The sequence below is a fragment of the Hyperolius riggenbachi genome, chromosome 1 (genome assembly GCF_040937935.1).
Source record: "Hyperolius riggenbachi isolate aHypRig1 chromosome 1, aHypRig1.pri, whole genome shotgun sequence".
NCBI lineage: Eukaryota > Metazoa > Chordata > Amphibia > Anura > Hyperoliidae > Hyperolius > Hyperolius riggenbachi.
Genome location: NC_090646.1, coordinates 208,804,530 through 208,829,892, shown reverse-complemented (window position 1 = coordinate 208,829,892; position 25,363 = coordinate 208,804,530). Strand labels below are relative to the sequence as shown.

General features: G+C 44.7%; 1 protein-coding gene across 1 annotated transcript in view; it reads right to left on the bottom strand.

The window, feature by feature from the left end:
• LOC137547041 (cilia- and flagella-associated protein 337-like) overlaps positions 1-24,601 on the bottom strand; it is a 92,502-nt gene extending 67,901 nt beyond the window's left edge. Inside the window, exons 1-3 of the mRNA XM_068270182.1 lie at positions 24,508-24,601; positions 21,939-22,163; positions 354-442 (exon numbers count right to left, since the gene is read on the bottom strand). Of these exons, the coding sequence (XP_068126283.1) occupies positions 354-442; positions 21,939-22,154 (305 nt within the window). The 5' untranslated portion in view covers positions 22,155-22,163; positions 24,508-24,601. The remainder of the gene's footprint in view (positions 1-353; positions 443-21,938; positions 22,164-24,507) is intronic.
• Positions 24,602-25,363: the final 762 nt, after the last annotated feature.

The window sequence follows — 25,363 nt, the reverse complement described above, 5'->3', positions numbered from 1 at the left end:
CTCAGAAGATTTCGGTAGCATTAGGTCAATCAGAGAATGAGGTTTTTTTTTTTTCATTGCTGCCAATCGGAAATGCAGTTTCCGCACTATAGTGTACATCTGCAAAAAGTAGGGGATTCTGCTTTTTAAAAATTAGTTTTACAATGAACTAACTTAATTGCCCCCCCCCCCCCAAAAAAAAAAAATACATTCCTCCGAAATCTGCATTTCCGCCCAATAAGTATTTGAAGCAATCTTAATATTTTATATAACCTCAGATTATCCACATATCGCCTCGCATTAATCTCATGTACAATGCTGCTACTTTCTACTAAGTGTTGGTGAAATAACCATATAAATTTATATTATCTTACCACGTTCCAACAATTAACTTGTTATACTGCGGCATTAGCGTGCAATCTGAAATCCATTTTATTTTTCTATTTTGCTGCTTGTTTTCTTCCTAAAAGACATGAAGCAATAATCCTTATAGCATGAAGTCAAAATGTGTGTATGGCAACAACTGCATTGAACCATCACATATATTGAAAGCAAACCTGAAGGTTGCTTTAAAATGGATCTGAGATATACTTTTACTCATTGCATAATTGTGTTCGTTTCATATAGTTTATAGGGCACTTCTCAAGCTAAATACTGTTTTGCGGACTTAGAAGAGGGTAGGTAGGCACTCAGTACACACACAGATGGGGAATATCCCGCTGATAGGCAGTGCAAAAACTTCAGCAAAAGCTACGTGCTCACGACAAGGAAAATTCAAGCTTTGTGACCATTCATTGTGAAAAGAGGAGCAGAGAATGTCTGGCACTGTAGCTTTAATAAAAAACAGCAAGTGTACAATGGATATTGCATACAACACACACAGGGACAATGTCCGTGGGGATGGTGGTACTTATCGTGCTCTGCTGAAGATGGAGAGGCAACTGTGGGCGCCAGTGGGTGCACGGCCTTACAGCCGTTTCGCAATGGGGTGAGCCTTGCTTCTTCGGAGGCTTCTCGTGCACCTAAATACTGTTTTGTTTTGTTTTTTGTTTTAATACTCTAATTCCCTATAAACTAAACAAGCCTCACCCACAGCTTCTCCAGAGGGCCTTGGCACTCTCAGCCTTAGTAGCAAGGGCTTATGGAAGCTCAGTCTGGGCAGGAGGAGGAGTAGGTTACTAGCTAGAGATTTCAGAGGCAGAGGGGAGGAAGGAGTAGGAGAGGGGAGTGAAGTTTTCACAGTCTGAGGGCTGGAGATGCACAGCAGCTTGCCTGTGTGTAATATGACAAACAGAACATGGCCGCTCTCATTGTATCACAGAAATAAATAATCATAAACTGTTGAAGCTGTTTGCTGCTAGATATACTGTGTAAACTATCTTAACTTTAGATAAGATATATAGACTTGTTATCGTTAGTTTTTCTCAGATCCGCTTTAATACAACAAAGATCCCGGATAACTCAAGCATCCGGAAGTCTCAATTAACAGGCATGTCTAAGGGCAATAACAGGGGCTGAACTTTTGCAATGTGCAGAGTTTAGACGCAGCAGAAGCGACTTACCGATCTTCCAGGTGCCATCTTTTAAACTTCTGCAGCTTCCAGCAGCATGCCAGGGTGCGTACGCAAAGGACGCTGGAAAGCCATTGGAAACTACAGGAAGTATAGAAGACAGCGCCCAGAGGATTGGTAAGCTGATTCTGCTGCACTTTGGTGGTGGTGGTGCGGGTGTTCCCCCCAGGCCAAATGCCACTTCCTTGCCATTTTATGTGGCCCTCGAGAGCTTCAAATGTGCATCATTGTAATCAGAAAAAGAATAAAACATGCTGACTTCCCGTCCAGAGGAGCACTCAGATGACAGTGTTTCTGACTGAAACACTGTCAGATTGAGCTGACGTGAAGCAATATCCCATGAGACCACAGGGGCAAACCCAGGATTTTCAAGGGGGGGATTCCTGAAAGGGGTCCCTCAGCCACGCACAATACAGTATAAATAATATGGTAGGACATCATGCTAGGTACACATAATGCAATTTCTCGTCCAACTGACAGGATCTGACAATTATTTCCTAAATGTCCGATCTGCTCTGATTGACAACAGTATAGATCAGGAGCAGTTTGGATACAAATAATAATGAGGACAGCCGACATTGCTAAGGAAGGGGAAAGTGAAGCATTAACCCTGTAGGTGAACAGGAAGGGCTGTGCTCATACTTGACTCTGAGTTTCCCAGAGCTGCTCCATGCTCTGTATACACACTGCTGCTGCTCAATGCTCTGATCACACGCTGCTGTTACATCCAAAGTCAACTGCAGGGAAAGAAAGGGGGCGGTGCTGTGATCTGCAGGTTACCTGCAGATATTCTGGTGTATAAATTATGCCTGTCTCCAGACACTGCACCGGCCCTGGTCTGAGGGGGATTCTGGGCACCTGTAATCCCCCCCCCCCCCCCCTGCATTTGCCTATGGACAACCCCTCACACAACACACACACAAAATTAGCATGGGGCCTTTCCAAACTGGGCAACCCACCATGTGGCTGGTAAAATACAAACATCTTCCCGCTAACCACATCTCCCCACATAGAGTAGAACAGCAGAGCAATGTAATATTTCCCTGCTCCAGGGATGCATTGTGTCTCTTCTGTTCTTCCTGGAAGTCACAAGCTCTAAGCTGCATACCTTTTTCTGACCATGTGACATGTCTCAGAAGCCTGATGTACGAAACATAGTGCGTGTGGCTGTCAGGAAGACCAGAGGAGTCCCAAAGCAGTGCTGGAGCAGGTAAATATTAAACTGCTCCACTGCGCTTCTCTGCAGAAGGGGGAGGAGTAGAACCCCATGGTTACTATAGTTATGCCACTTAGTTTGAGACCTGTGACTTAGACTATGTTTCAGATTTTGACCCCTCACTTGACTTAGTTTGACACCATTGCTCTAGGCTCTTCTCCATGTATTTCTCTCTGTAACTCCCTTCCCATCTGTGTGTTTTTTCCTCCTTGTATCACTTTCACCCTGTGTCACTACCCACCTTGTGTCTGTCTCTCCTGCTGTCATTAACAGCCCCCGTCCCCCTCCTATGGCTGTCAGTCTCTCCCTCTGTCAGTATCCCCTATGTGGCTGTCTCTCCTTTTGTGTCACCATTCCCCATGTGGCTGTGTCTCCTGTCCTGTGTCTCTTTCCTCCATGCAGCTGTCTTTGTCTACCTGTCAAATGAGAAGGATTAGATAGTGAGCTCCTCTGAGGATAGTCAGTGACTATGTACTCTGTACTCAAGTGCAAAGGAAGATATCGGTGCTAAATCTATACACAAAAATAATAATATGTGATTTTAGTTCTGACCTTTTTTCCCCGTTTAAATTTTAATATGTTTCATCTTTTCTTAGGAGCATGTGCAAGGAGCTAAAGATAAATTCCTCAGCGCTGTCAATCCAGATCTCACACTCTGTGCAGCCTGCAGACACCCAGGGCCATATTCAATTCATTTTTTCTCCTGAGTTTTCTCCTAGGAGATGATAATTTTTCATCTTCAATTTAAATCAACTTTTAGCACTCTGCAATGGAAAAAGTACTAAAAAGTAGGTAAAAAAGTACTGTCAAAATTATTTTGAGTATTTTTTTGTTTACTGGTGGTGTAGAAGGTATTTTATTTACAAGTTGTAAAAATATCACCTAGGAGAAACCTCAGGTGAAAAAGTGAATTGTATACAGCCCCAGTGCTCAAAGATGGGGACAAGTCAACATAAAACATATGCACTTAAGTCAGGCTTGGTTCGTAACCCAGGGGGTTACAATTTATTTAAAACAACTACTGTAAAAACAGACCAAACTCACATTGTGGGTCCATGAATACTGGACCCCTTTGCATCATCATCTTTTTTGTTTGATGACCTGACTACATTACCCACAATACCTGTATTGCCCATGTGACCCTGCTTTAGCAAATAGGCATCGGGTATGGTCACATGATTACCACAATGGCATTGTGCCCATTAAAACTACAATCCCCATGATGCCTTGAATGTTTACATCATGGTTTCTGACATGCATGTGACTTTCGCCTAATCAATCCAATGCGGCAAGGACCAGCTGATGAGTTTTAACTAAGCTGGCCCTGTTCGTCCAATCATGGATGTTCAATTGTCCTCTATTGAGCTGAATGGCACGAGAGTGACAAGCAAATATATTCTTTATATAATGCCCATTTTGCTCATTCTCCTTATTCCCTGATGACGGCGGAACACCAAAACCTTGTTGTAAAGGAGAATGGGCACTCTCTCTTTACATCAACTGGTGATATTCAAAGCATTGAGCACTTTACTGAAATTAGTGCATTAATGTTGATGCGACTTTATGCAAAGGGGTCCAGTATGCATGGCCCCACAAAGTCAGTTTTGTTAGTTTTTATAGTATTTGTATTAAATAAATTGTACTCCCCATGTTAGGAACCAAGCCTGACTCTAGTACATATGTTTTATGATCACTTTGAGCACTGGGTGTCTGCCACTGCACAGAGTGTGGGATCTGGATTGACAGCGCTGAGGAATGTATCTTTATGACCATTCTCCATTGTGGATTGGAATCCTTCGGCAGCTGACTATTGTTTGCATCAATGCTCCTATCCATCCATAAAACCAGTACTTTGTGTGAGGAGCTGTAATAATTGCTTGTGGCCCAGTTATGTATGTGTAAAAATGTGTGCAACATTAATACAGTGCTTTCAGAATGTAACCAACGTTCTTGTTATTAACATTATTTGGATCCACCCATGATCTGGCATGACCATGGCCACTCACATGGGGCCCCATCCATTTATTCTGCACAGGGGGCCCTCTGTTGGCTGATAACAACCAACAGTTGTTGGTGATAACAGTTAGTACCACTTTAGGGTTGCCAGGTGTCCGGTTTTAGACCGGACAGTCCGGTTTTTGGCCGCTGTGTCCTGTCCAAAAAGGCATGTTAAACCGGACAATTAAGATGTCCGGTTTTATGCCTTTTGCCACTTGCCGCCACCCGTCCGCCAGCGCTGCGCGACCGCTGATTCGCTGCCTGGCTGTCAGTCAAAGGCACAGCCAGCCAGCTTACGCGGCGTAAGTTACGCCAGCTTAAGTACCGCCCTCGAGCCCGCGCTTCCCGACGTTGCTACGGTACGTTGCTACGGTATGCTGCGTTGCCAACGCACGCATGACGTGCGTCACTCACGTCATTTGCAATGCGATTCTGCATCTGCGAAGGAAGCAAGGTAAGGTCAGGAGTCTGGAGATATGGTGAGTGAGTGACCCATAATTCTCTGGTTGTATTTCCGCTCTTTGTGTGCATTGGCTCCGCTCTATCTCCCCTCCGTATAGTCCAGGCGTGACTTTCAATCTCATTCAATCTCGCCTGAGCCCGCTGCTTACTATACTTTACACTTGAATTCATACTATTGTACAACGCAATTTATACTGTTATACTGTTATATTTGTTATATTTGCTCAAAATGTGTACATACATGTATGCACAGATTTATATTTTAACTTTATGCCTATGTATGTCCACTTTATTGTTCTCAATAAAAAATTTTGGTGGGAAAAAAAAATAAATTTTAAAACTTCCCGCAAGAAATCGACCACTTCACTGTGCAAAAACGCCATAAATGCATTGCATTATTTGCATAGTTTTCCAGTTTTGTAATAGTTTTCTGCTCTGTCCCTTATTATGTGCATTTACTGGTGAAAAGCGGTCTCTTATTATGTGCATTTACTGGTGAAAAGTGGTCTCTTATGTGCATGTACTGGTGAGGACAGTTAGTGACATGGCTATGTACTCTGTAATGTGCTCCAGAAGATGTCAGTGCGATATAAATACTGTAAAAAACATTTTTTAAAAAGCCCATTGCTTAGCCCCACTCTACATAAAAGTGCGCTTCTGACTCCGCCCCTAACTCCACCCCCTGTCCGGTTTTCTCCATCAGCCGACCTGGCAACCCTATACCACTTGCTATCTGATGCAGCTATGTGAGCCTCCTCACTCAGTTACCAAAACTAACAGAAACAGAGGACATAAACAGCATGAGGGTTCATCGCTGGGATATACTAGTCCCACCCACAGCTTACTTTCTTCTCAGCAGTGTGTGGAGTGCCACTGCTGGTGGTCATGTTGGGTTTTCAGACACCCTTTGGTAGGTTGGTCACATGTCACATGCTGCTAAACATCTCCTTGTATGATGCACAGAGAATCTTGTAATTCTCCTGGGGCTCTTTCACATTAGGGCAGATTTTCTGTGTTTCAACGCAAAGGGTAAAGTTTGCGTTACCCAAGGTGAAATGAAAGTCCATAGACTTTCATTTTAGCTTTCACATATAACGCTGCGTTTTTGTGCGTTGCGTTACACTGCACCCAGGCGCAGTTTTTCGGCCGACGCTAGCTTTATGCGTTACAATGTTAGTCAATGTAAAACGCACACTATGCGTGTTTTTAATTCCGTTAACGCAGGCAATCAGTCCCAGAATGCAACAGAGAAACAATGTAGAAAGTTGAAAACTAAAAGAAAAAAAATAACCTGCGTTTTTCTATGTGCTGTAACGCATTGAAAACGGATTAAAAACGCACACTCACTGCAGTGCAACGCATATCAAAACGCATTAAAACGCATACAACAAAACGTATGCTTTGAGCGTTCTCCAACACAAGCTCTGATGTGAAAGAGCCCTTAGCAGCCAGTGCTTCACTAATGTCTTGTTCCCTTACAAAGTCTTTTATGCTTCTTGAAGAGACACTGCCAGCAGCTCCTGTCCTCTGAGTTTTGGCGCTCAAGTGATGTAATCTTTCCAGCTTCAGCTATACAGTATGTATAGACTAAGCAGGATGATGCAGCCAAGTTATTTCAGTAGCAGTGGGGAATTAAAAAAGCTAGCCAGAGAATGAGCCACCACTACTAATATAACCCAACTGTGATACCCTTCTGGATCAACCCAATGCATATACTGTACATAGTGGTAAAGTCAGTTAAGTTACAACAGTTGAGTGCCAGAACTTTAAAGAGCACCTGTACTGAGTAAAAATATTTAAAATAAACACATGAGGTAACTTCAAATGAACATTACATAGTTACCTTGCCATCAGTTCCTCTCAGAAGCTCACCATTTTCTTCTGACAATAATCCCTTCCAGTTCTGACAATATTTTGTCAGATCTGAAATATATCAGTTGCTGTCAGTTATAGCTGAGAGGAAAACTGATGTACCAGGTAATGTTCATGTTTCCCTATGGCTCAAGTGGGCGATGTTACAGTTTAACTGTGTGCTGACCAGAAAGCTGTTATGGGTAATGGCCATTTTCAAAATGGAGGACGGAAAATTCCCTTGATCACAGTGAACAAACAGGATGCGGGAAAGGAGAAAGACACCGAGGTGTAGACTACATGGAAGGTAAGTATGACTTGTGTATGCTTATTTTGACTTTTAATTTTCAGTTCAGGTTTTCTTTAAGAAGAAACATACTGTTGGTAGGACCTTTTTTCAGCAACATTTTTTCATTTAGGCAGTAGCAGTGTTAGGCAGTCTTGCCCAAGGTCTCCTACTGAATAGGTGCTAGCATACTGAACAGGAGGAGCCGAGGTTCGAACCCTGGACTCCTGTGTCAGACATACAGGTGATGGATCAAGAGGCGGGTCCCTCTTATTGAAATAGCAATCGGTGTGTGATGGCTGGGGTGGGAGGGGTGGAGGGGCGCACTTTGGTGTCTCAGACTTGGGTGCTGGAGGGCCTTGTCCCAGCTCTGACTCCATTACCTTGGCAATTGACTATCACGATAAACCATTGTTCCACATTTCTTGGCACGCCACCAGGCCAGGGTTTGTTTGAAGAAATCCAGTATCTACCAGCAGTGAGCATAATGCACTGTGGATGAGATATTTTGCACAAACCCATCCTTCCCCATTGCCAGGGGCGTCGCTAGCGCTATCTGTTCGTGGCCCGTGCCACGAACATGGCTTTGGGTGCCCCTGATGTTATCAACTGGGGTGCCCAACACGTGTGCCCCGAATAAGTGCAGCCACCGTTCGCTTCATACGGCGGCCGCCATGATGTAGGCAGTGTTTTCAGCGCGTCAACGAGCGCTTCCAGCTGCCGACATCTGTCCCCTGCCCAATCCCGCAGAGCACTTGGCAGGGGGCATGGGCTGTCATTCAAAAGGCAGGGGGCTGGAGAGAGAGCGTGTGTAGCTCTGCCCCCTGCATGCGTAGGCTGCTAGGCGTGCTGTGTCCGGCTGCTGACTCTGGCTGCTAACCCCGCACATGGCGTCAAATTGGCGTCCTGCTGCTACCTGCCGCCACATCTGGTCTGTGACCCCAGCAGTCACCCCACAGCCGCCAGGCAAGCCACAGACCGCGCTCCACTTGCCTGCAGCCGCCAGATTCGGGCAGACCAATCACCTCGCCATCTGCACCTGGGACAAGGTGCCTGCACCCTGCAGCCAGCCTGACAGATGCCAGAGACCACCATGCAGCAGCAGCCAACAGGAGATCCCAAACCATTCACAATCACAGTAAGTACTGTAGCAGTCAGCCCAGTAGTCAACTGCAAGTGGTGGAGGGCTGTGGGACACTGGACAGAGAGTGCAGCTAGCCACACAGCCCAGTAGTCAACTGCAAGTGGTGGGGGACTGGGGGACACTGGACAGTGAGGGCAGCTAGTCACACAGCCAGCAAGCCCTGTAGTCAACTGCAAGTGGTGGGGGACTGGGGGACACTGGACAGTGAGTGCAGCTAGTCACACAGCCAGCAAGCCCTGTAGTCAACTGCAAGTAGTGGGGGACTGGGGGACACTGGACAGTGAGTGCAGCTAGCCATACAGCCAGCCCAGTAGTACTAGCCACCCACTAGCCAAACAGCACCTGGGACTGTCTGGGACTGTCTGCTGTACTGTTTGCCTGCCTTAGGGCTCTTTTCCACTATGAAATGTGATCGCGATTGCGATTCCGATCGCGATTGCAATCGCGTTTCAATTTCCACCATGCGATTGCGATTGAGCTACTATATTCATTCTAGTCCAGCTCAATCGCATACAAAACGCGGCAGAACGACGATTGCGCTTTGACCAAAATCGCATCGCAATCGGATCGCACTAATGGAAATTGCTGCTGCAGTTTCCATTAGTTTAATGTACCTTGCGATTTGCGATCAGAAGCAAATCGCAGGCTACTGGAAAAAGGCCCTCACACTGTCATGTTTTCAGTAATAAGCAGCTGCATTACCATCCATCACTATTCACTGGTATGAGTACAGCAGCTTTATTGGATGCCTTAGCACTTGAATTACAAAGTTATGCTGTGTGTGTGGTGAGGTGCACATAGGCTTACTGATCACCTCCCATGGCTCGGTGTCGTCCTTGGTTTGCCTGCTATATCCTGGTTGAAATGCGCAGTATTTCCTTGTGAGCTGCTGGGGACCAATATACTGTGTGCCAGTGGGTGAGGATGTACCAGTTGCATGCACTGAAAGCTTATACTGCATATGGTAAGCCTATGTGCACCTCCCCAGTCCCCACACATGGCATCAATTTGAAATTTAAATGAGCGCTAAGGTATCCTCTAAAAGAATACCAGAGGAATAAACTAGCTGAAGTGTGCTGGTCTCTGCTGCCTCCAGTATGTACAGTATAAGCTGTTACTCTGTGCCTGTACTGATAGTAAACTAGCTGCAGCGTGTGCTGATCTCTTCTACCCCCAGTATGTACAGTATAAGCTGTTACTATTGTGCCTTTACTAATAGTAAACTAGCTGCAGTGTGTGCTGACCTCTGCTACCACTAGTATGTACAGTATAAGCTGTTACTCTGTGCATGGACTGGTAGTAAACTAGCTGCAGTGTGTGCTGATCTCTGCTGCCTCAAGTATGTACAGTATAAGCTGTTACTCTGTGCCTGGACTGATAGTAAACTAGCTGCAGTGTGTGCTGATCTCTGCTACCGCCAGTATGTACAGTATAAGCTGTTACTCTGTGCCTGTACTGATAGTTAACTAGCTGCAGTGCGTGCTGATCTCTGCTACCTCCAGTATGTACAGTATAAGCTGTTACTCTGTGCCTGTAGTGATAGTAAAATATCTGCAGTGTGTGCTGATCTCTGCTACGTTCAGTATGTACAGCATAAGCTGTTACTCTGTGCCTGTACTGATAGTAAATTTGCTGCAGTGTATGTTGATCCCTGCTACCCTTTGTATGTACAGCATTAGCTGTTTCTCTGTGCCTATACTTAACTCAGGGGCGTCGCTAGCCCTGTTTTAGGGGGGCACGTGCCCCCAATCTTTCCTGGGGTGCCACGGATCTCCACCCGGCCGCCCCCTCTGTCAGACTCAGCGGCTCCCTCCAGCCGCCGCGTCACTGACAGTCTCAGACCTCAGGATCAGGCGGCGAGCCGGCGACCAATCGTGCGGGCGCTAGGACCCAGCGCCCGCACTGATATGCGGAAGTGACATCACTTCCGCATATCGAGCGGGTGCGTCCAGCGCCCGCTCGTACATCTGGTCGGGTCGCCGCTGATCCTGAGGTCTGCTGAGAGGTAGGGGGGGGAGCGGCGGCGGCTAGAGAGGGGGCCTCCCTGTCACTCACTCACTCACTAAAGGGGCTCCCTGGCACGCACTCACTCCCTAAAGGGGCTCCCTGGCACTCACTCACTCCCTAAAGGGGCTCCCTGTCACTCACTCACTCCCTAAAGGGGCTCCCTGTCACTCACTCCCTAAAGGGGCTCCCTGGCACTCACTCCCTAAAGGGGCTCCCTGTCACTCACTCACTCCCTAAAGGGGCTACCTGTCACTCACTCACTCCCTAAAGGGGCTCCCTGTCACTCACTCACTCCCTAAAGGGGCTCCCCTGGCACTCACTCACTCCCTAAAGGGGCTCCCTGTCACTCACTCACTCCCTAAAGGGGCTACCTGTCACTCACTCACTCCCTAAAGGGGCTCCCTGTCACTCACTCACTCCCTAAAGGGGCTCCCTGGCACTCACTCCCTAAAGGGGCTCCCTGTCACTCACTCACTCCCTAAAGGGCTACCTGTCACTCACTCACTCCCTAAAGGGGCTCCCTGTCACTCACTCACTCCCTAAAGGGGCTCCCCTTGCACTCACTCACTCCCTAAAGGGGCTCCCTGGCACTCACTCACTCCCTAAAGGGGCTCCCTGGCACGCACTCACTCCCTAAAGGGGCTCCCTGTCACTCACTCACTCCCTAAAGGGGCTCCCTGTCACTCACTCCCTAAAGGGGCTCCCTGGCACGCACTCACTCACTAAAGGGGCTCCCTGGCACGCACTCACTAAAGGGGCTCCCTGGCACGCACTCACTCACTAAAGGGGCTCCCTGGCACTCACTCACTCCCTAAAGGGCCTCCCTGTCACTCACTCACTCCCTAAAGGGGCTCCCTGTCACTCACTCACTCCCTAAAGGGGCTCCCTGTCACTCACTCACTGCCTTAAGGGGCTCCCTGTCACTCACTCACTGCCTAAAGGGGCTCCCTGTCACTCACTCACTGCCTAAAGGGGCTTCCTGTCACTCACTCACTGCCTAAAGGGGCTTCCTGTCACTCACTCACTGCCTAAAGGGGCTCCCTGGCACTCACTCACTGCCTAAAGGGGCTTCCTGGCACTCACTCACTGCCTAAAGGGGCTTCCTGGCACTCACTCACTACCTAAAGGTGCTCCCTGTCACTCACTATCGGGGTCCCTGTCACTCACTACCTAACTGGAGGCGCCTGTCACTCACTAGCTAACCTGGGGGTCCCTGTCACTCACTACCTAACTTGGGGGGGCTACCATATTAAGGGGGCATTCTGCCTATTTATGTGAAATGCTGTCTATTTATGTGCCTCATGACTGCTGAATGTGTCTTGTTGGGAGCCTTATGATTTGTTGGGGGCCTCATGATTGCTGAATTTGTCTTGTTGGGGGCCTCATGATTTGTTGGGGGCCTCATGATTGCTGAATTTGTCTTGTTGGGGGCCTCATGATTGCTGAATTTGTCTTGTTGGGGGCCTCATGATTTGTTGGAGGCCTCATGATTGCTGAATTTGTCTTGTTGGGGGCCTCCTGATTTGTTGGGGGCCTCATGATTGCTGAATATGTCTTGTTGGGGGTCACATGATTGCTAACTGCGAGACTATGGGAAAAGCTGAATCCTTATCATATGAGACAATAGCATTAAACCTACTTTTTTAGCGTTTTAAAACAGAAAATAAAACTGGGAGGTTCTAAAAAATTGAATACATTTTTCAGGAGTAGGATGGATGAAATTGTTTATCTTCACAGTTTATTTTCAACTTGGATTTTCCATAATGTTCATGTATGAGTTAAAACGTTTGTACAGTATTTAGTTTAAATTGCTGTTGCCACTTTGCGATAGATACCGGTAAGTGACTTTTGGGTTGCAGTTTGGGCACTCGGCCTCCAAAAGGTTCGCCACCACTGTCCTAATCTGATGTCCCACCATTGCTAGGTTCATGTAAATTTGTCTCCACCCGTTACCACACCTATATTCTGGTCCATGGCCCACCCATTTTTTGGTGCGGCGCGATAAGCACGCCACACAACGTGATCGTCATATTTTTGGCACGCTAGCTGCAGTGTGCTGAATTCTGCTGCCTACAGTATGTACAGTATACGCTGTTCTCTAGTGCTTGCACTGTGTGCTGATTTACCTCCAGTGTGTACAGTGTAAGCTGTTACTCTGTGCCTTTATTGATTGTAAACCAGCTGTATTGTATGCTGATCCCTGCTACTTTCAGTATGTACAGTATTAGCTGTAAAGCCTGGTACACACATACAATTTTGATTAGCCAATTTTAGCTCTGTTCATAAAATTCATTGTCTGTTGGCCCACTTACTGCACGGGGGTGGGAAATTGGGGGTCAGTGATTGACCAATCAAAATTGTATGTGCGTATACATCTTTGATCTATGCCTATACTGATTGTAAATGATCGAAATAAAGGACAGGGGGCTCCGTCCAATATTTCGATGGGCAGGCCCGTTATCCGTAGCTTACACCGCTGCTAAGTTCATGTACATTTGGCCCCACCCATGGCCACGCCCACTCACAGCATGGCCACGCCCTTTTTTGCCTGTACCTCCCCTCCTGGTGCCCACAGGTGCCACTGATCTCCAGGGACCCTAGAAACGCCCCTTGCTGTAGTGTGTGCTGTTCATTTCTAACCCCAATATGTACAGTATAAGCTGTTACTCTGTGCTTGTACTGATAGTAAACTAGCTGCAGTGTGTGCTGACCTCTGCTACCTCCAGTATGTACAGTATAAGCTGTTACTCTGTGCTTGTACTGATAGTAAACTAGCTGCACCATGTGCTGGTCTCTGCTACCTCCAGTATGTACAGTATAAGCTGTTACTCTGTGCTTGTACTGATAGTAAACTAGCTGCAGTGTGTGCTGATCTCTGCTGCCTCTAGCATGTACATTATAAGCTGTTATGCCTGGTACACACCATGCAGATAGATGGGTCGACAAATATTTTCCGACAGATCCGCTCAGATTTCTGATTGGTTTTCTGATCACTTCTATGGAAATTGATCAGAAAAAGTTACGGAAATCAGATCGGACCTGTCGGAAATTATCTATTTCACCCATCTATCTGACGAGAAATTGCATGGTGTGTACAAGGCTTTACTTTGTGCCTTTACTGATTGTAAACCAGCGGTATTGTATGTACAGTATTATCTGTAAAGCCTTGTACACACATACAATTTTGATTAGCCAATTTTACTACTTCTAGGTATTATGAGAGTTCAGCTCTGTTCATAGTATTTAAAATCTGTTGGCTCTCATACTACATGGAGGTAGTAAAATTGGCCAGTGATTGGCCAATCAAAATTAAATGTGTAGATTCATAGAAAAGCAGATGGTTGGCACTACAGTGAAATGGCATGCACACATCAGCTGCGACAACAGGCAGTTTGCACAGGAGGACTACACATACACCTCTTCTTTAAACCTCTTCAGCGTGCTCAAGCAACAACATCAAATGGCAAGCAGACAAAGATAGCAGGAAAGCTGGCACTGCTGCAAGTGTTCAATCTATTGTAGCAAAGATAAAGTGCAAACGTGCAGCATCTTGCAAAAAGTATAGCATGAAGAAACACATACCCTGGTGAGAAGAGCCGTGGAGGATGGTGGGTGCTGGGCACAGGATGCCTGACGGCCGTTTCGCGCTAAACAGCGCTTCTACGGAGGCTGCAACACTGTTGGGCAATGGTTACTGGTTAAATACTATTCAGAGCCAGCGTCTAGCGTCACTTCCGGTGGCAGCGCCGCCCCTACTTCCGCGTCACGTGTGCGCACGCATTGACGCATTGCGTCAACGTACGTCACATGCGTACGAAAATCCGCGTGGCGCCTACAACGTACGCATGCCAATTAGATACATGCGTACTGCATAATTATGCATGCGACGCACGCGTCAATAAGGTCGCATAGGGTGAGTGGAAACACTCACCCCAGCGGCCAAACTTGAACAGGGCCCGACCCGGCCAGACTCACACCTTGGGTGAAGAGGGGAAAAGTAGGAAAAAAAGGGAGGAAGGGAGGGTGGAGTGGGGGGTAGGGGATACAAAAGATCGGGGGATCCTGAATAGAAAAGGTGTCATAGAACCCTAAGTGTCAGTGTGGCCAAATCGTGCTCCATCCGGGTGGAAAGTCCTAAGTACAAAGCACACAGTGCTATAATAGCTAAATATAGTGCTGCTATAGGAAATAGGAGGGGAAGGAAGGTAGGGGGGCAAAAATGAAGGGAAGTAAAATAGCCCATATCCCGTGGTGAGATGTCACCAACTGGGATAGACTAAACATGGAAGGTGAAAGAGGGAAGGTAGGCGGGTGGTTAATGTATGCTCCCACCATCTTCCAAAATATTGACAGTACAAAAGATGACAAATTGCATACAAAGCATAAAGCATCAAGGCAAACAGAACACATAATAGCATGTCAATTGCAGGGGGGTCCAAGGAACAAGGGGAAAGGAGGAGGGAGAAACAACGGACACACACAGAAAGGGAAGGGAGGTTCAAGGATCAAGGAAGCAAGATAAATCTGTATGGTCGTTAAGACCTAAGGGTCCCATAGCTCCTGACTGTAGGATTAGCATAGCTTCCTCCCTTTTCAAATGCTTCTCCCTGTCTCCGCCTCTAGACGGGGGTGGGACATGAATGATTCCTGCGAATTTCAATTTGTTGGGGTCATTCCCATGACTTTCTCGCATGTGTTGGATCATTCTTGGAGAACCCTTTCCAGATTTCAAGGAATTGTAGTGTTCCCTGAACCGTTCATTAATTGATCTCGTCGTCTCTCCTATATAGAACCTCCCACAGGGGCACCATATTGTGTAGACCACAAATCGCGTTTGACATGTAAAAAATGACCGCACATTTCGTCGAAGTGGGCCAATATGGAATTGGCAACCCACTCTTATCTGGCTACACGATTTGCAATGCCCACACCCATGGTTACCCCAAGGGCCGCCTTCTCGTAGCCAATCACTCCCACTTGCTGTTTTAAACTCGCTCCTGCTCACCAACGAGCCTATTGTGGGTGACCTCCTGAAAGAGAATAATGGTCCCTCTGTCACCAGGGGTTTCAAGATAGGATCCCTGGTCAGAATGTCCCAATTCCTTCTAATTACCCTCTTCACATGGTCTGCCATATTGGTGTAGCCAAAGGAAAAGGGAATCTTCCGTTGCATGCTAGAGTTCGTTGTTTTCCTTCTCAAGAGGTCTGACCTCTTGATGTGATTACTTTTGTTAAAAGCCTCTTGTATATCCTGTTCCCTATATCCTCTGGCCAAAAGCCTCACTCCCAGTTCCCCAGACTGCTTGCGGAAATCCGCAGAACCAGCGTCTAGCGTCACTTCCGGTGGCAGCGCCGCCCCTACTTCCGCGTCACGTGTGCGCACGCATTGACGCGTTGCGTCAACGTACGTCACATGCGTACGAAAATCTGGAAGTGACGCTAGACGCTGGCTCTGAATAGTATTTAACCAGCAGCCATTGCCCAACAGTGTTGCAGCCTCCGTAGAAGCGCTGTTTTGCACGAAACGGCCGTCAGGCATCCTGTGCCCAGCACCCACCATCCTCCACGCCTCTTCTCACCAGGGTATGTGTTTCTTCATGCTATACTTTTTGCAAGATGCTGCACGTTTGCACTTTATCTTTGCTACAATAGATTGAACACTTGCAGCAGTGCCAGCTTTCCTGCTATCTTTGTCTGCTTGCCAAAATTAAATGTGTGCATGCATCTTTTCTCTATGCCTATACTAATAGTAAACTATCTACTTAAAGCATAGAGGGCTTCATCCAACATTTTTCTGGGCAAGCCCTTTATCTTTAAATTAGCCTGCTGCTAAGTTCATGTACTTTTGGCCCCACCCATGAACACGCCCACTTTCTGAATGGCCACGCCCATATCTTTACTTGGTGCCCCATGGGTGCCACGGATCTCCTAGGACCCTAGCAACGCCCCTGCCCATTGCGATTGCCCCCTTCCCAATTGCAGAAAGGCAACAAGTTGGTAGCTGGTAGTGCACCCACACATTTGTCTGGTCAGCTGCACACATGTTTAAGAAAAGCTAAGAAAAGCAAAGCTAGACAGTGATTTGTCAGTGAATGTCTACTTGAGGTAGGTCTTCAGTTAGTGTTTAAGCCAGACATGTAATACAGCTGTTAGGCTCAGCTGTCATAAATCATAATCATATCCAGTGAGATTGGTTATGTACACATATTAGCATCAGGTGTGAAAATATACAGTGTTCTATGCTGATGTATAATGTTATCGAATAACAAGATAGATTGATGTCAGCTAAAGTAAACCCCCGAGATGGGGGGAGGGGTTTTCTTCTACTTACCTGGGGCTTCTTAGAGCTCCCAAAGTCTTTCAGCTCCCTCTGTATCCTCTGAGTCCCCTCTGTTGTGCTGCTGTCAATCCCGTTAAAATTTTCCACTATGTATGCGCAGCCCCGTTTGTGCACCTTACGAACTGTGCATACACAGAGTGCTCCTGGTAATGGGAGTGCAATAGAGGAGGTGTATGGCTGGCACAGCGCATGCACTATAGTGAACGACTGGGACAGTCATGGACTTTAAAGAGGAACTGCAGTGAGAATAACGTAATGAAAAAAAGGGGCTTAATTTTTACAATAATTATTTATTTAGTGTTTGCCCATTGTAAAATCCTTCCTCTCCCTAATTTGCATTTTGAAATGTATCATATGGCCACATCTTTACTGCTGGCAGGTGAGGTCTGTGGAAGCAGATGCTGCTCTTTTGGCAGTTGGAAACAGCTGTTATTTCTCACAATGCAACAAGTTCCCACAGTGTGAGGTCATTACCTATGTGCTGACATCACACTGTGGGTGGGGTTTCACCACAATATCAGCCATACAGAGCCCACTGATGATCCGTTTCGTTTAATAAAAGGAATAGATTTCTCATGGGAAAGGGGGTATCAGCTACTGATTGGGATGAAGTTCAATCCTTGGTTACAGTTCCTCTTTAACGGGTCTGACAACAGCAAGATAGAGGTGACCCGGAGGACACCAAGGGAGTTGCAAGACTAGGAGGAGCTGGAAAAAAGCCCCAGGTTAGTAAAAGACAACTTTTTCCCCATCTCAGATACACTTAAAGGACAACTGAACTGAGGGGTATATGAAGGCTGCCATATTTATTTCCTTTTAAGAAATACCAGTTGCAAGATCATAAAATTATGATCAAAATATTTATTGAATATTGGTCAGATATGCCTGTTCTTTGCACGATTGCACAGATATGCTGTGAGCACACCGTTGTGAATCTGTGACATGTGTGAACCTCAAGAGCCTCAAGAGTTTTTATCAGATTTTTGAAATGAATGAAGACAGGACAGTAGAAGACTTCTTGCAATGTTTACAAAATGCATGAAGATAAGGTAAAAAAAAAAGTCTTAACTATGTTCCCAGGATAAGAAAATTGTATAAAGGAAATAAATATGGCAGCCTCCATATCCCTCTATCTTCAGTTGTCCTTTAAATCCTGAAAAAAAGAAAAACAAAAAAATGAAATAGGCGTTGAAGTCACTAAAAACATTTACTGCATAAGCCATAATGTGAATCTCAGTGTTGAACTAAGGCCACATACACACATCAGACCATAGTCTTTTGAAAATGAAAGATCACAGACCAATCTTACCACCCTTCATGTAGTATGAGAGCCATACTCTACACAGTCTTTTCTATGGAGCTGAACTCCACATCAGAAAAAAATCTTTGCAAGATGCTGCACACACAGATGCTGTACAGACACAAAAGATCAGTATCTGCAAAAGATCTGTTCCTGCCAAAAATCCATTCCTGCAAATTGCAATGATAGTCTATGAGATCTGCAGATCATCATACACACATGATTTAACTGACATTCATCTGCAGATCAGATCCACCAGGATGGATTTTCAGATCTGCAGATGATTGCTTGATCTGCAGATGAATGTCAGTTCAATCATGTGTGTATGATGATCTGCAGATCTCATAGACTAGCATTGCAATTTGCAGGAATGGATTTTTGGCTGGAACAGATCTTTTGCAGATACTGATCTTTTGTGTCTGTACAGCATCTGTGTGTGCAGCATCTTGCAAAGATTTTTTTCTGATGTGGAGTTTAGCTCCATAGAATAGACTGTGTAGAGTATGGCTCTCATACTACATGAAAGGCGGTAAGATTGGTCTGTGATCTTTCAGTTTCCAAAGACTATAGTCTGATGTGTGTATGACCCTTAAGGCTCGTGTTTTTCAAATCCTTTCCTTCAACATGTCTGAAGCATCTCCCCCACCTAGCACAGGTTGTTAAGCTCTGCTATAAGCATAACCAGTGTGTTACTGCCAATACTGGGATGCTTTCCAAATGTGTAATACACATTACTGTTCCATGTTTATATTTATTTAGTGTGATTAACTCTATTGTACTCTTACAAAACTGCCATATGTGCAAGCAGACCTGCCAGTGCTGCCACTTCCTTTATCAACACAAAGAAAAGACTGTACTACAAAGAGTTTGTTTTCTGCTCTCCCTGAAGAGTTGTTATGGATTTTAAAGGCGGACCTGAACTCAGAACTTCCTCTCTGCTCTAAAGGATATGCAAGAGCATAATAACCCTTAAAGAAAAACATTTCTTATGCAAATCCTGAAATAAATCTGCATTGTTTCTACTTCCTGCTTTCATGGAAACAGACATATTGTTAACATCTTGTGCTTTCAAATGATCTTATTTACCTTATCTGCCATGGCAGTCAGGTGACACAGGGAGAGTTAAAATGACAACTTGTGATTAGAGACAAATAAGGGGAATTAGACAGGCTAAACTCTCTAAATACGGTACATACAGGGTGTATTTCTCTGTTTTCCTTCTGTCCTGTGCAAGAGTTCAGGTCCACTTTAAAGTACTATAGTCAACCAAAAAAAGTCATATAATTTTCAACACTTCTGTTTGATTTAAAAATACACATGGCCCCTACACACCGGCAGACTATTCTGCCAGATCAGTAACATTTAGCAGCAGTGCAGGTGGTTACTGAAGTAAATATGCAACTGGGAAGTATTCTGTACTCAGGCACATTAAGGCCTCTTTCACAGTGCGACGTTAAAGTCGCATGTTAGAAAATGTTTTTGTGGACTAACGCACAGCAATACTAAGTCTGTGCAACATTCACAGTGCACACGTTGCGTTTGTGTGTAACGTGTAGCATTATTAGAAAGTGCTGCATGCTGTGTGTTATACACGTTATTAACTGCGTTGGACTGTTTGCACATGGTCAGTAATGACCTGAAAGTATACTTTTCATTGCCTGTATGCCTACTGTATGTGACGAAAACAGGGCATAGAGTTGCGTTGTGACATTTTTGGGACGCTGCGTTGTTAGTTTGCATTGCGACTTTAACGTCACATCAAAACGCAACGTCCCACTGTGAAAGTAGCCTAAAGCTGGGCAGTTTGGTCCAGACAGTGTTGACAATTCAGCAGAGGTGGGGAAGAGCAGAGAGACAGTGCATCTACTGCTCAGAAATGTTTCCCTGGGTGCAAAATGTCCTGAATGGTTCTGTGACTGCCTGGATGGTTACCCTGTGTGTGGGGTTTCATACTGATGCTGACTGACCTGATTCAGTTACACTATTTTTGAAGGGGTTTTCACCTATTTGTACAATTGATGCAATTGTAGGTTTAATGAAGAGTCACCAACTTGAAACAAACTAGCATTGTTGCCTACAATCAGTTACAGAATTTCACAATCAGTTACAGAGTATCATAAAAGTTACAGAATATCACTTTTTTTTTAACAGAGTTTGTGTCTTCTTAGATGTTCCCTGTGACAAGTTTGGCTCACTCCAATCATCTCAACAGGAAGTGAGGCTCTTTTTCTCAATAAATTCTATGGGCCCATTCTCACATGGAGGCGGAACCAAGCGTTGCTTACCGCTGGGCACTGCTGCTGGCCACGGTCGAGCATGGACAAGTATAAGTGAAGGCAGCTGCTGATCTCCATTGCATCACAGCGCTCCTGGAAACCTTCTGCACATATACACAACACTGCACTACACAACCTGCGGTGTGATCAGCAGCCCAAGTATCAGTTGGAAAAATGCAGTGCAGTGCAGTGTTTAACCCCTCCCTAAAATAACTTGTGAACAAGCTTCCCCATGCTGTTACACAAGTTATTTTATTGCTGTTTGTGACCCTATTGTAAAAACTTCCCCAAATTCCCTGTCCAGGTCCTATCATGTGCAAAAAAAGTAAAATATACATCTCCATATTTGTGTTAAAGCCCTCCCCCAAGCTAAAACAAGAACTAAATGGTTGGTGCTACTTGTAATGAAGGATTATCTACAGATAAGGACAGGTTTGAATTGTCACACGTTCTCTTTTCTCTACAGGCTTCTGGCAGTAAAGAAAAACAATCATCAATGCCTATTATTATTGTGACAAACGAAACAAAAGCATTTAGTGATGGTGACTATTAGCTGCAAATGCTTGATCCCAATTCATTATTGGTTACATGAGCATGCCAACTAATCTGCCTCAAGCTTGAACAGCAAGTGGAACAACTGTGTCACTTGATCATGAGATGTTGCTGTTCTTCACGGCTAAGCAAGCTAGACAAAGAGATATACTGAGCTCTCAAAACACAAAGAGGCTATTGAAGTGCAAAGCTGTAAAGGTAGCCATACATCCAGCAATGATGGGCAGATTCGACCAAGTGACAAATCTTTTTCTAATCGAATCTGATTAGAGAGAGATCTGTTGGCTGCCCATATACCGCAGGCCTATTCCTGATCAATTTTATGCAGAATCGGTCTTGTGACATCGCATCCTACTGCCTCGCCAGCCCGACGCTGTCCCCCAATGTGCAATGTACCCCCACTATACAGTATATTACCTGTCTGTGGCCACCGTTTGGCCTCCTGCTGACTCCAGGCACTGTCCTTTGTCCATACACGCACCCCACGTGGTTGCCGGAGTTACGTGGGCACGTATGTGATGTCGTAAGTGGCGGCCACAGACAGGTAATCTATAGTGCGCTGGGCATGGGGTACATTGCACAACCGCATCTGGGGTTTCTAAGCATTTGTCACTCGACCCAATATTGCTCTCGCTCACAGTTACTACCACGCACTAGATCGAGCAAGTCGGCCCTACAACTTGCAACATGTCTAACCTATTAATGCGACCTATTTCGGCCCAAAATTGGTCGCATTGTCGATCAGGTATGCACTTGCCGACACCGTTTTTCATCTGATTCCAATAGTAATAATCGAATTGAATGCTCAATCAGCCACCAAGTTGCCTGATGTATAGCCACCTTAAAGGAATCTGAAGTGAAAATAAACTTATGATATAATGATTTGTATGTGTAGAAATAGAACATTAGTAGCACAGAGATACATGAGATATATAAATGAGTGCCTAAACACTCACCAGAATCCAGCGGCTTTTTTTCAGTTTGAGATCTGATCCCCAAACTGTGAGAAGGCCATCTTGTCCCATTGCCAGTAATGTATTGTCAGGCATAGGAGATATGTGTATAAATGGTTCCCTGTGTGGAGTATCCATAATGACTGCAGGGAGGTGGAAGGGGACTTTATTATGCTGTAGTTGAAGAGGATGGTGCTGAGGAGACTCTGGATCTTCCATTTTCACTACCTGCAGAACAAACATTTAACGATGAGCTATAGGCAAACATGAAAAGTCACAGTTTGATCCAATGCTGTAATATAGCAATTCCAATTCCAACATAGACAATTTACCAAAAAATAACACAAAGTTTGCCTCAGTTGTACAAAGTGCAACAGTGCAATCAAGTTCAATCAAAACCAGCTTGTAAAGGAAGAAAAATCAGCGTGTAGGGGAAGAACGATCAACAAGGAGGGGGGTGCAGTGTGGGAAGAGAGAGTTCAGAGAGATAGGAAAAGAAGCTGTTCCTGTGCCTTGAGGTCCTGGTAGTGATGGACCAAAACCTCCAGCCTAAAGGGAAACGACTGAAGAAGCAGAAGCCTGGATGTGAGGGATCGCTGGCAATCCTCAATGTCCGGGAGCACAGTCCAGACAGGATATCCTGACTTTCCTATGAGAAATATTAAGTCATTTTGCTGGCTGTCTAGAAATATCCATCCATCCCTTGAAGCTGGTCACCTTGGGAATAATTATTTTGATAACAAGCACCTTGGAATTTTGAAATATCTTTATTTTAAAGTAAACCAGAGCTGATGCAATCTAAAGAATCGATACTTACCCGATTCTTCCTCCAGCTCCATTAGCACATGTGAGTCCCTCACCTTCCTCCCGCAGTCTCCCGTTTAGCCGCGATCAGCCCCGGTAATTGCTTCAGTCACGTCAGTCTGGGTCTTCTGCGCATGCGTGGTAGGTCCACACATGCGCAGAAGACCCAGACTTGACCTGACTGAGCCTGTTACCAGGGCTGATCGCGGCTGCACGGGAGACCGCGGGAGGAGGGCAAAGGACTCACACGTGCTAATGGAGCTGGAGGAAGCCCCAGGTAAGTATTCATGCTTTAGATGGCGTCAGCTCTGGTACACTTTAAACAGCATTCACACTTATCATAAATTGCGTCTGAATTGTGAATGTGCAAAATTGCAACCTCAGTTGCTGGAGGTGCGCGCCTCACAAACACCGGCTCCCATTCATCAAACTTTTCTCATGAGTTATCCCACCTTGTGTTTTTTATAATCATTCTATGCTATCTACATTTACTACCTAAAATCCTTTCAGCTCTTAGCAAGAAAATAGATAAAGCTGAAACAGGATAGATCAAATATAATTAGTGACATCTTATGTTGAACAATATTTTGCTTACTAGGTGGTAAGAATACTTCAACAGACGTTAACCTATAAAAAATGTTTGATTTAGGGGCAGGAATATTCTAATGTGAATCTGTATTAGGGAGATCAAGTGTGGGTATGTGCATGGGTAGTGGGGGGGGGGGGGGGGGGGGCATCAATGCAATAAAGAAAAAAACAAATCTAAATGTACCTCTTGTGCATTCTTGTCAATGTGGTACAAAACCTCTGCTTTCACTTTTACTACTTTCTACAATTCTGATCCTATGTTTCCAACCAATAGTGCTCTCTACGTTTATTGAACTGTATTGGGAAGTGAATTCAGGAAAACTAATACAATTTACGTCAATTAAATTAAAACTGACATATTGACATTAAACTGGTCAGTGCCTTCAAGATGTAAGTTAACACTATAATAATGACCACATTCCCTTTAGTGTGGCCAGAGATGCTGCAATCAAATTGATTTCCTTTCCCAGTTTTTGATAAAAATAATCAATTGTATAAGAAATTGAAAATAAACTTTTTCAATCGAGAAAATACTTTTTTTTAATTTTTAAGATTTTTCAGTTTGTTTTTTTCTATAAAAATCTGATTGGATGAATTGTAAAAATCTGATAGAAAAATATAAAAACTGAAAGTTTGATTCGATTAATATTTTTGGAAAAATCGTTCGTGTTTGGTATATTGAATCCATTTTTCTGATTATCTGATCAAGCAGAAAAATCGATCAGATTTCTCTGGTCAAAAAAAAAAAAACATAGAAAATTGAATCGTGTATCGCCACTGTCACACTAAAGTACACACAGATAATCTAAAGTATAAGTGTACTGAAATGCCCATACCTTCCATTACAGCTGAAGTGTGAAAACTTAACACGACCACTGAAATCTTTTTTATAATTACGACTATGCTATTGTTTTACATTAGAGCACCATTAGTTAGAAAGAGCCGCCCTGCATTGTATGCACAGAATTTTACCTTCAATGTGAATTATTTTAGCTTGCAATTAGCCTGTTTTAACTGTCCAACATTCCACACTCACTCATTTGTATACAGCATGAAATGAAGAAAGAAGGTTGCAGCTTTCAGTTATAAGTACAATAAAGCCATTCAGATATACCCACAGTAAAGGTTATGAGAAAAGAGTTAGTGGTCATAACACTTGCCATGTGATTGGAATACTTACTGACAGCAGGTTGTGGTGAGTCACTCTCGGTATACAGCCTGGGATAGCTGTACTATGTGCTGTGCCAGCACCAATCTGCCTGTGCTGAAGAGATCCTGCAGTTAACTATGAAGAGGTTACTATGGTGACATAATTTAGAAACATTCAGTGACACTTGGTGAGAGAAAGCTGAACAATAGTGAATGCAAATACCTTTCTCCAAAGGTCACTAACCTTTTTTAAGTGTCAGATATGTTTTAATGCAGTCTTTTTGGACTTCAACTAAAACATGAACGAAAATGATGAAAAGAAAAAGATGTAGTGCTGATGTGATAAGTGTTAACTGTTCAGACTCCACTTTTAATAAAGTTTGACACAGGTATATAATAGCACACTTGAAAACCATTACAAATATTTCTGGTGTCCAGAAGCTCGGCTCTGAATTTTTGCAAAGCATCCACACGGGGCAGTATAGCAGTTCAGTGCAGTTTACAAGGAACTCCAGGCTCCTAGATATCACCCATATATACACCTGACCTTTCATTAGGTGCACTAAAAAATAATTAAATAAATACATATTGAAAATGTTATTTATTAAAGATTTTGTTGTTTTTCCTGCTCCTGAAAAGTTAGTGGGCCTGATCCAAATCACTTTTTCTTCTTTTTCTCCTAGGCGATATTTTCACATCCTATCAATAAAATGAATGGGGACAAGTAATAGACCTAAAAGTTCATTAGCCGCCGGAAGCTCTTTGCAGAGTGCAGCAAGCATTTTTACTCCCCCAGGATCCAGACGTCGGTAGCCTTCCAGTCCTCAGAGGCTCTGCTTCCCTCTGGGGAGATGCTGTTTGTTGTCATGACGACAGACGGCACTCTC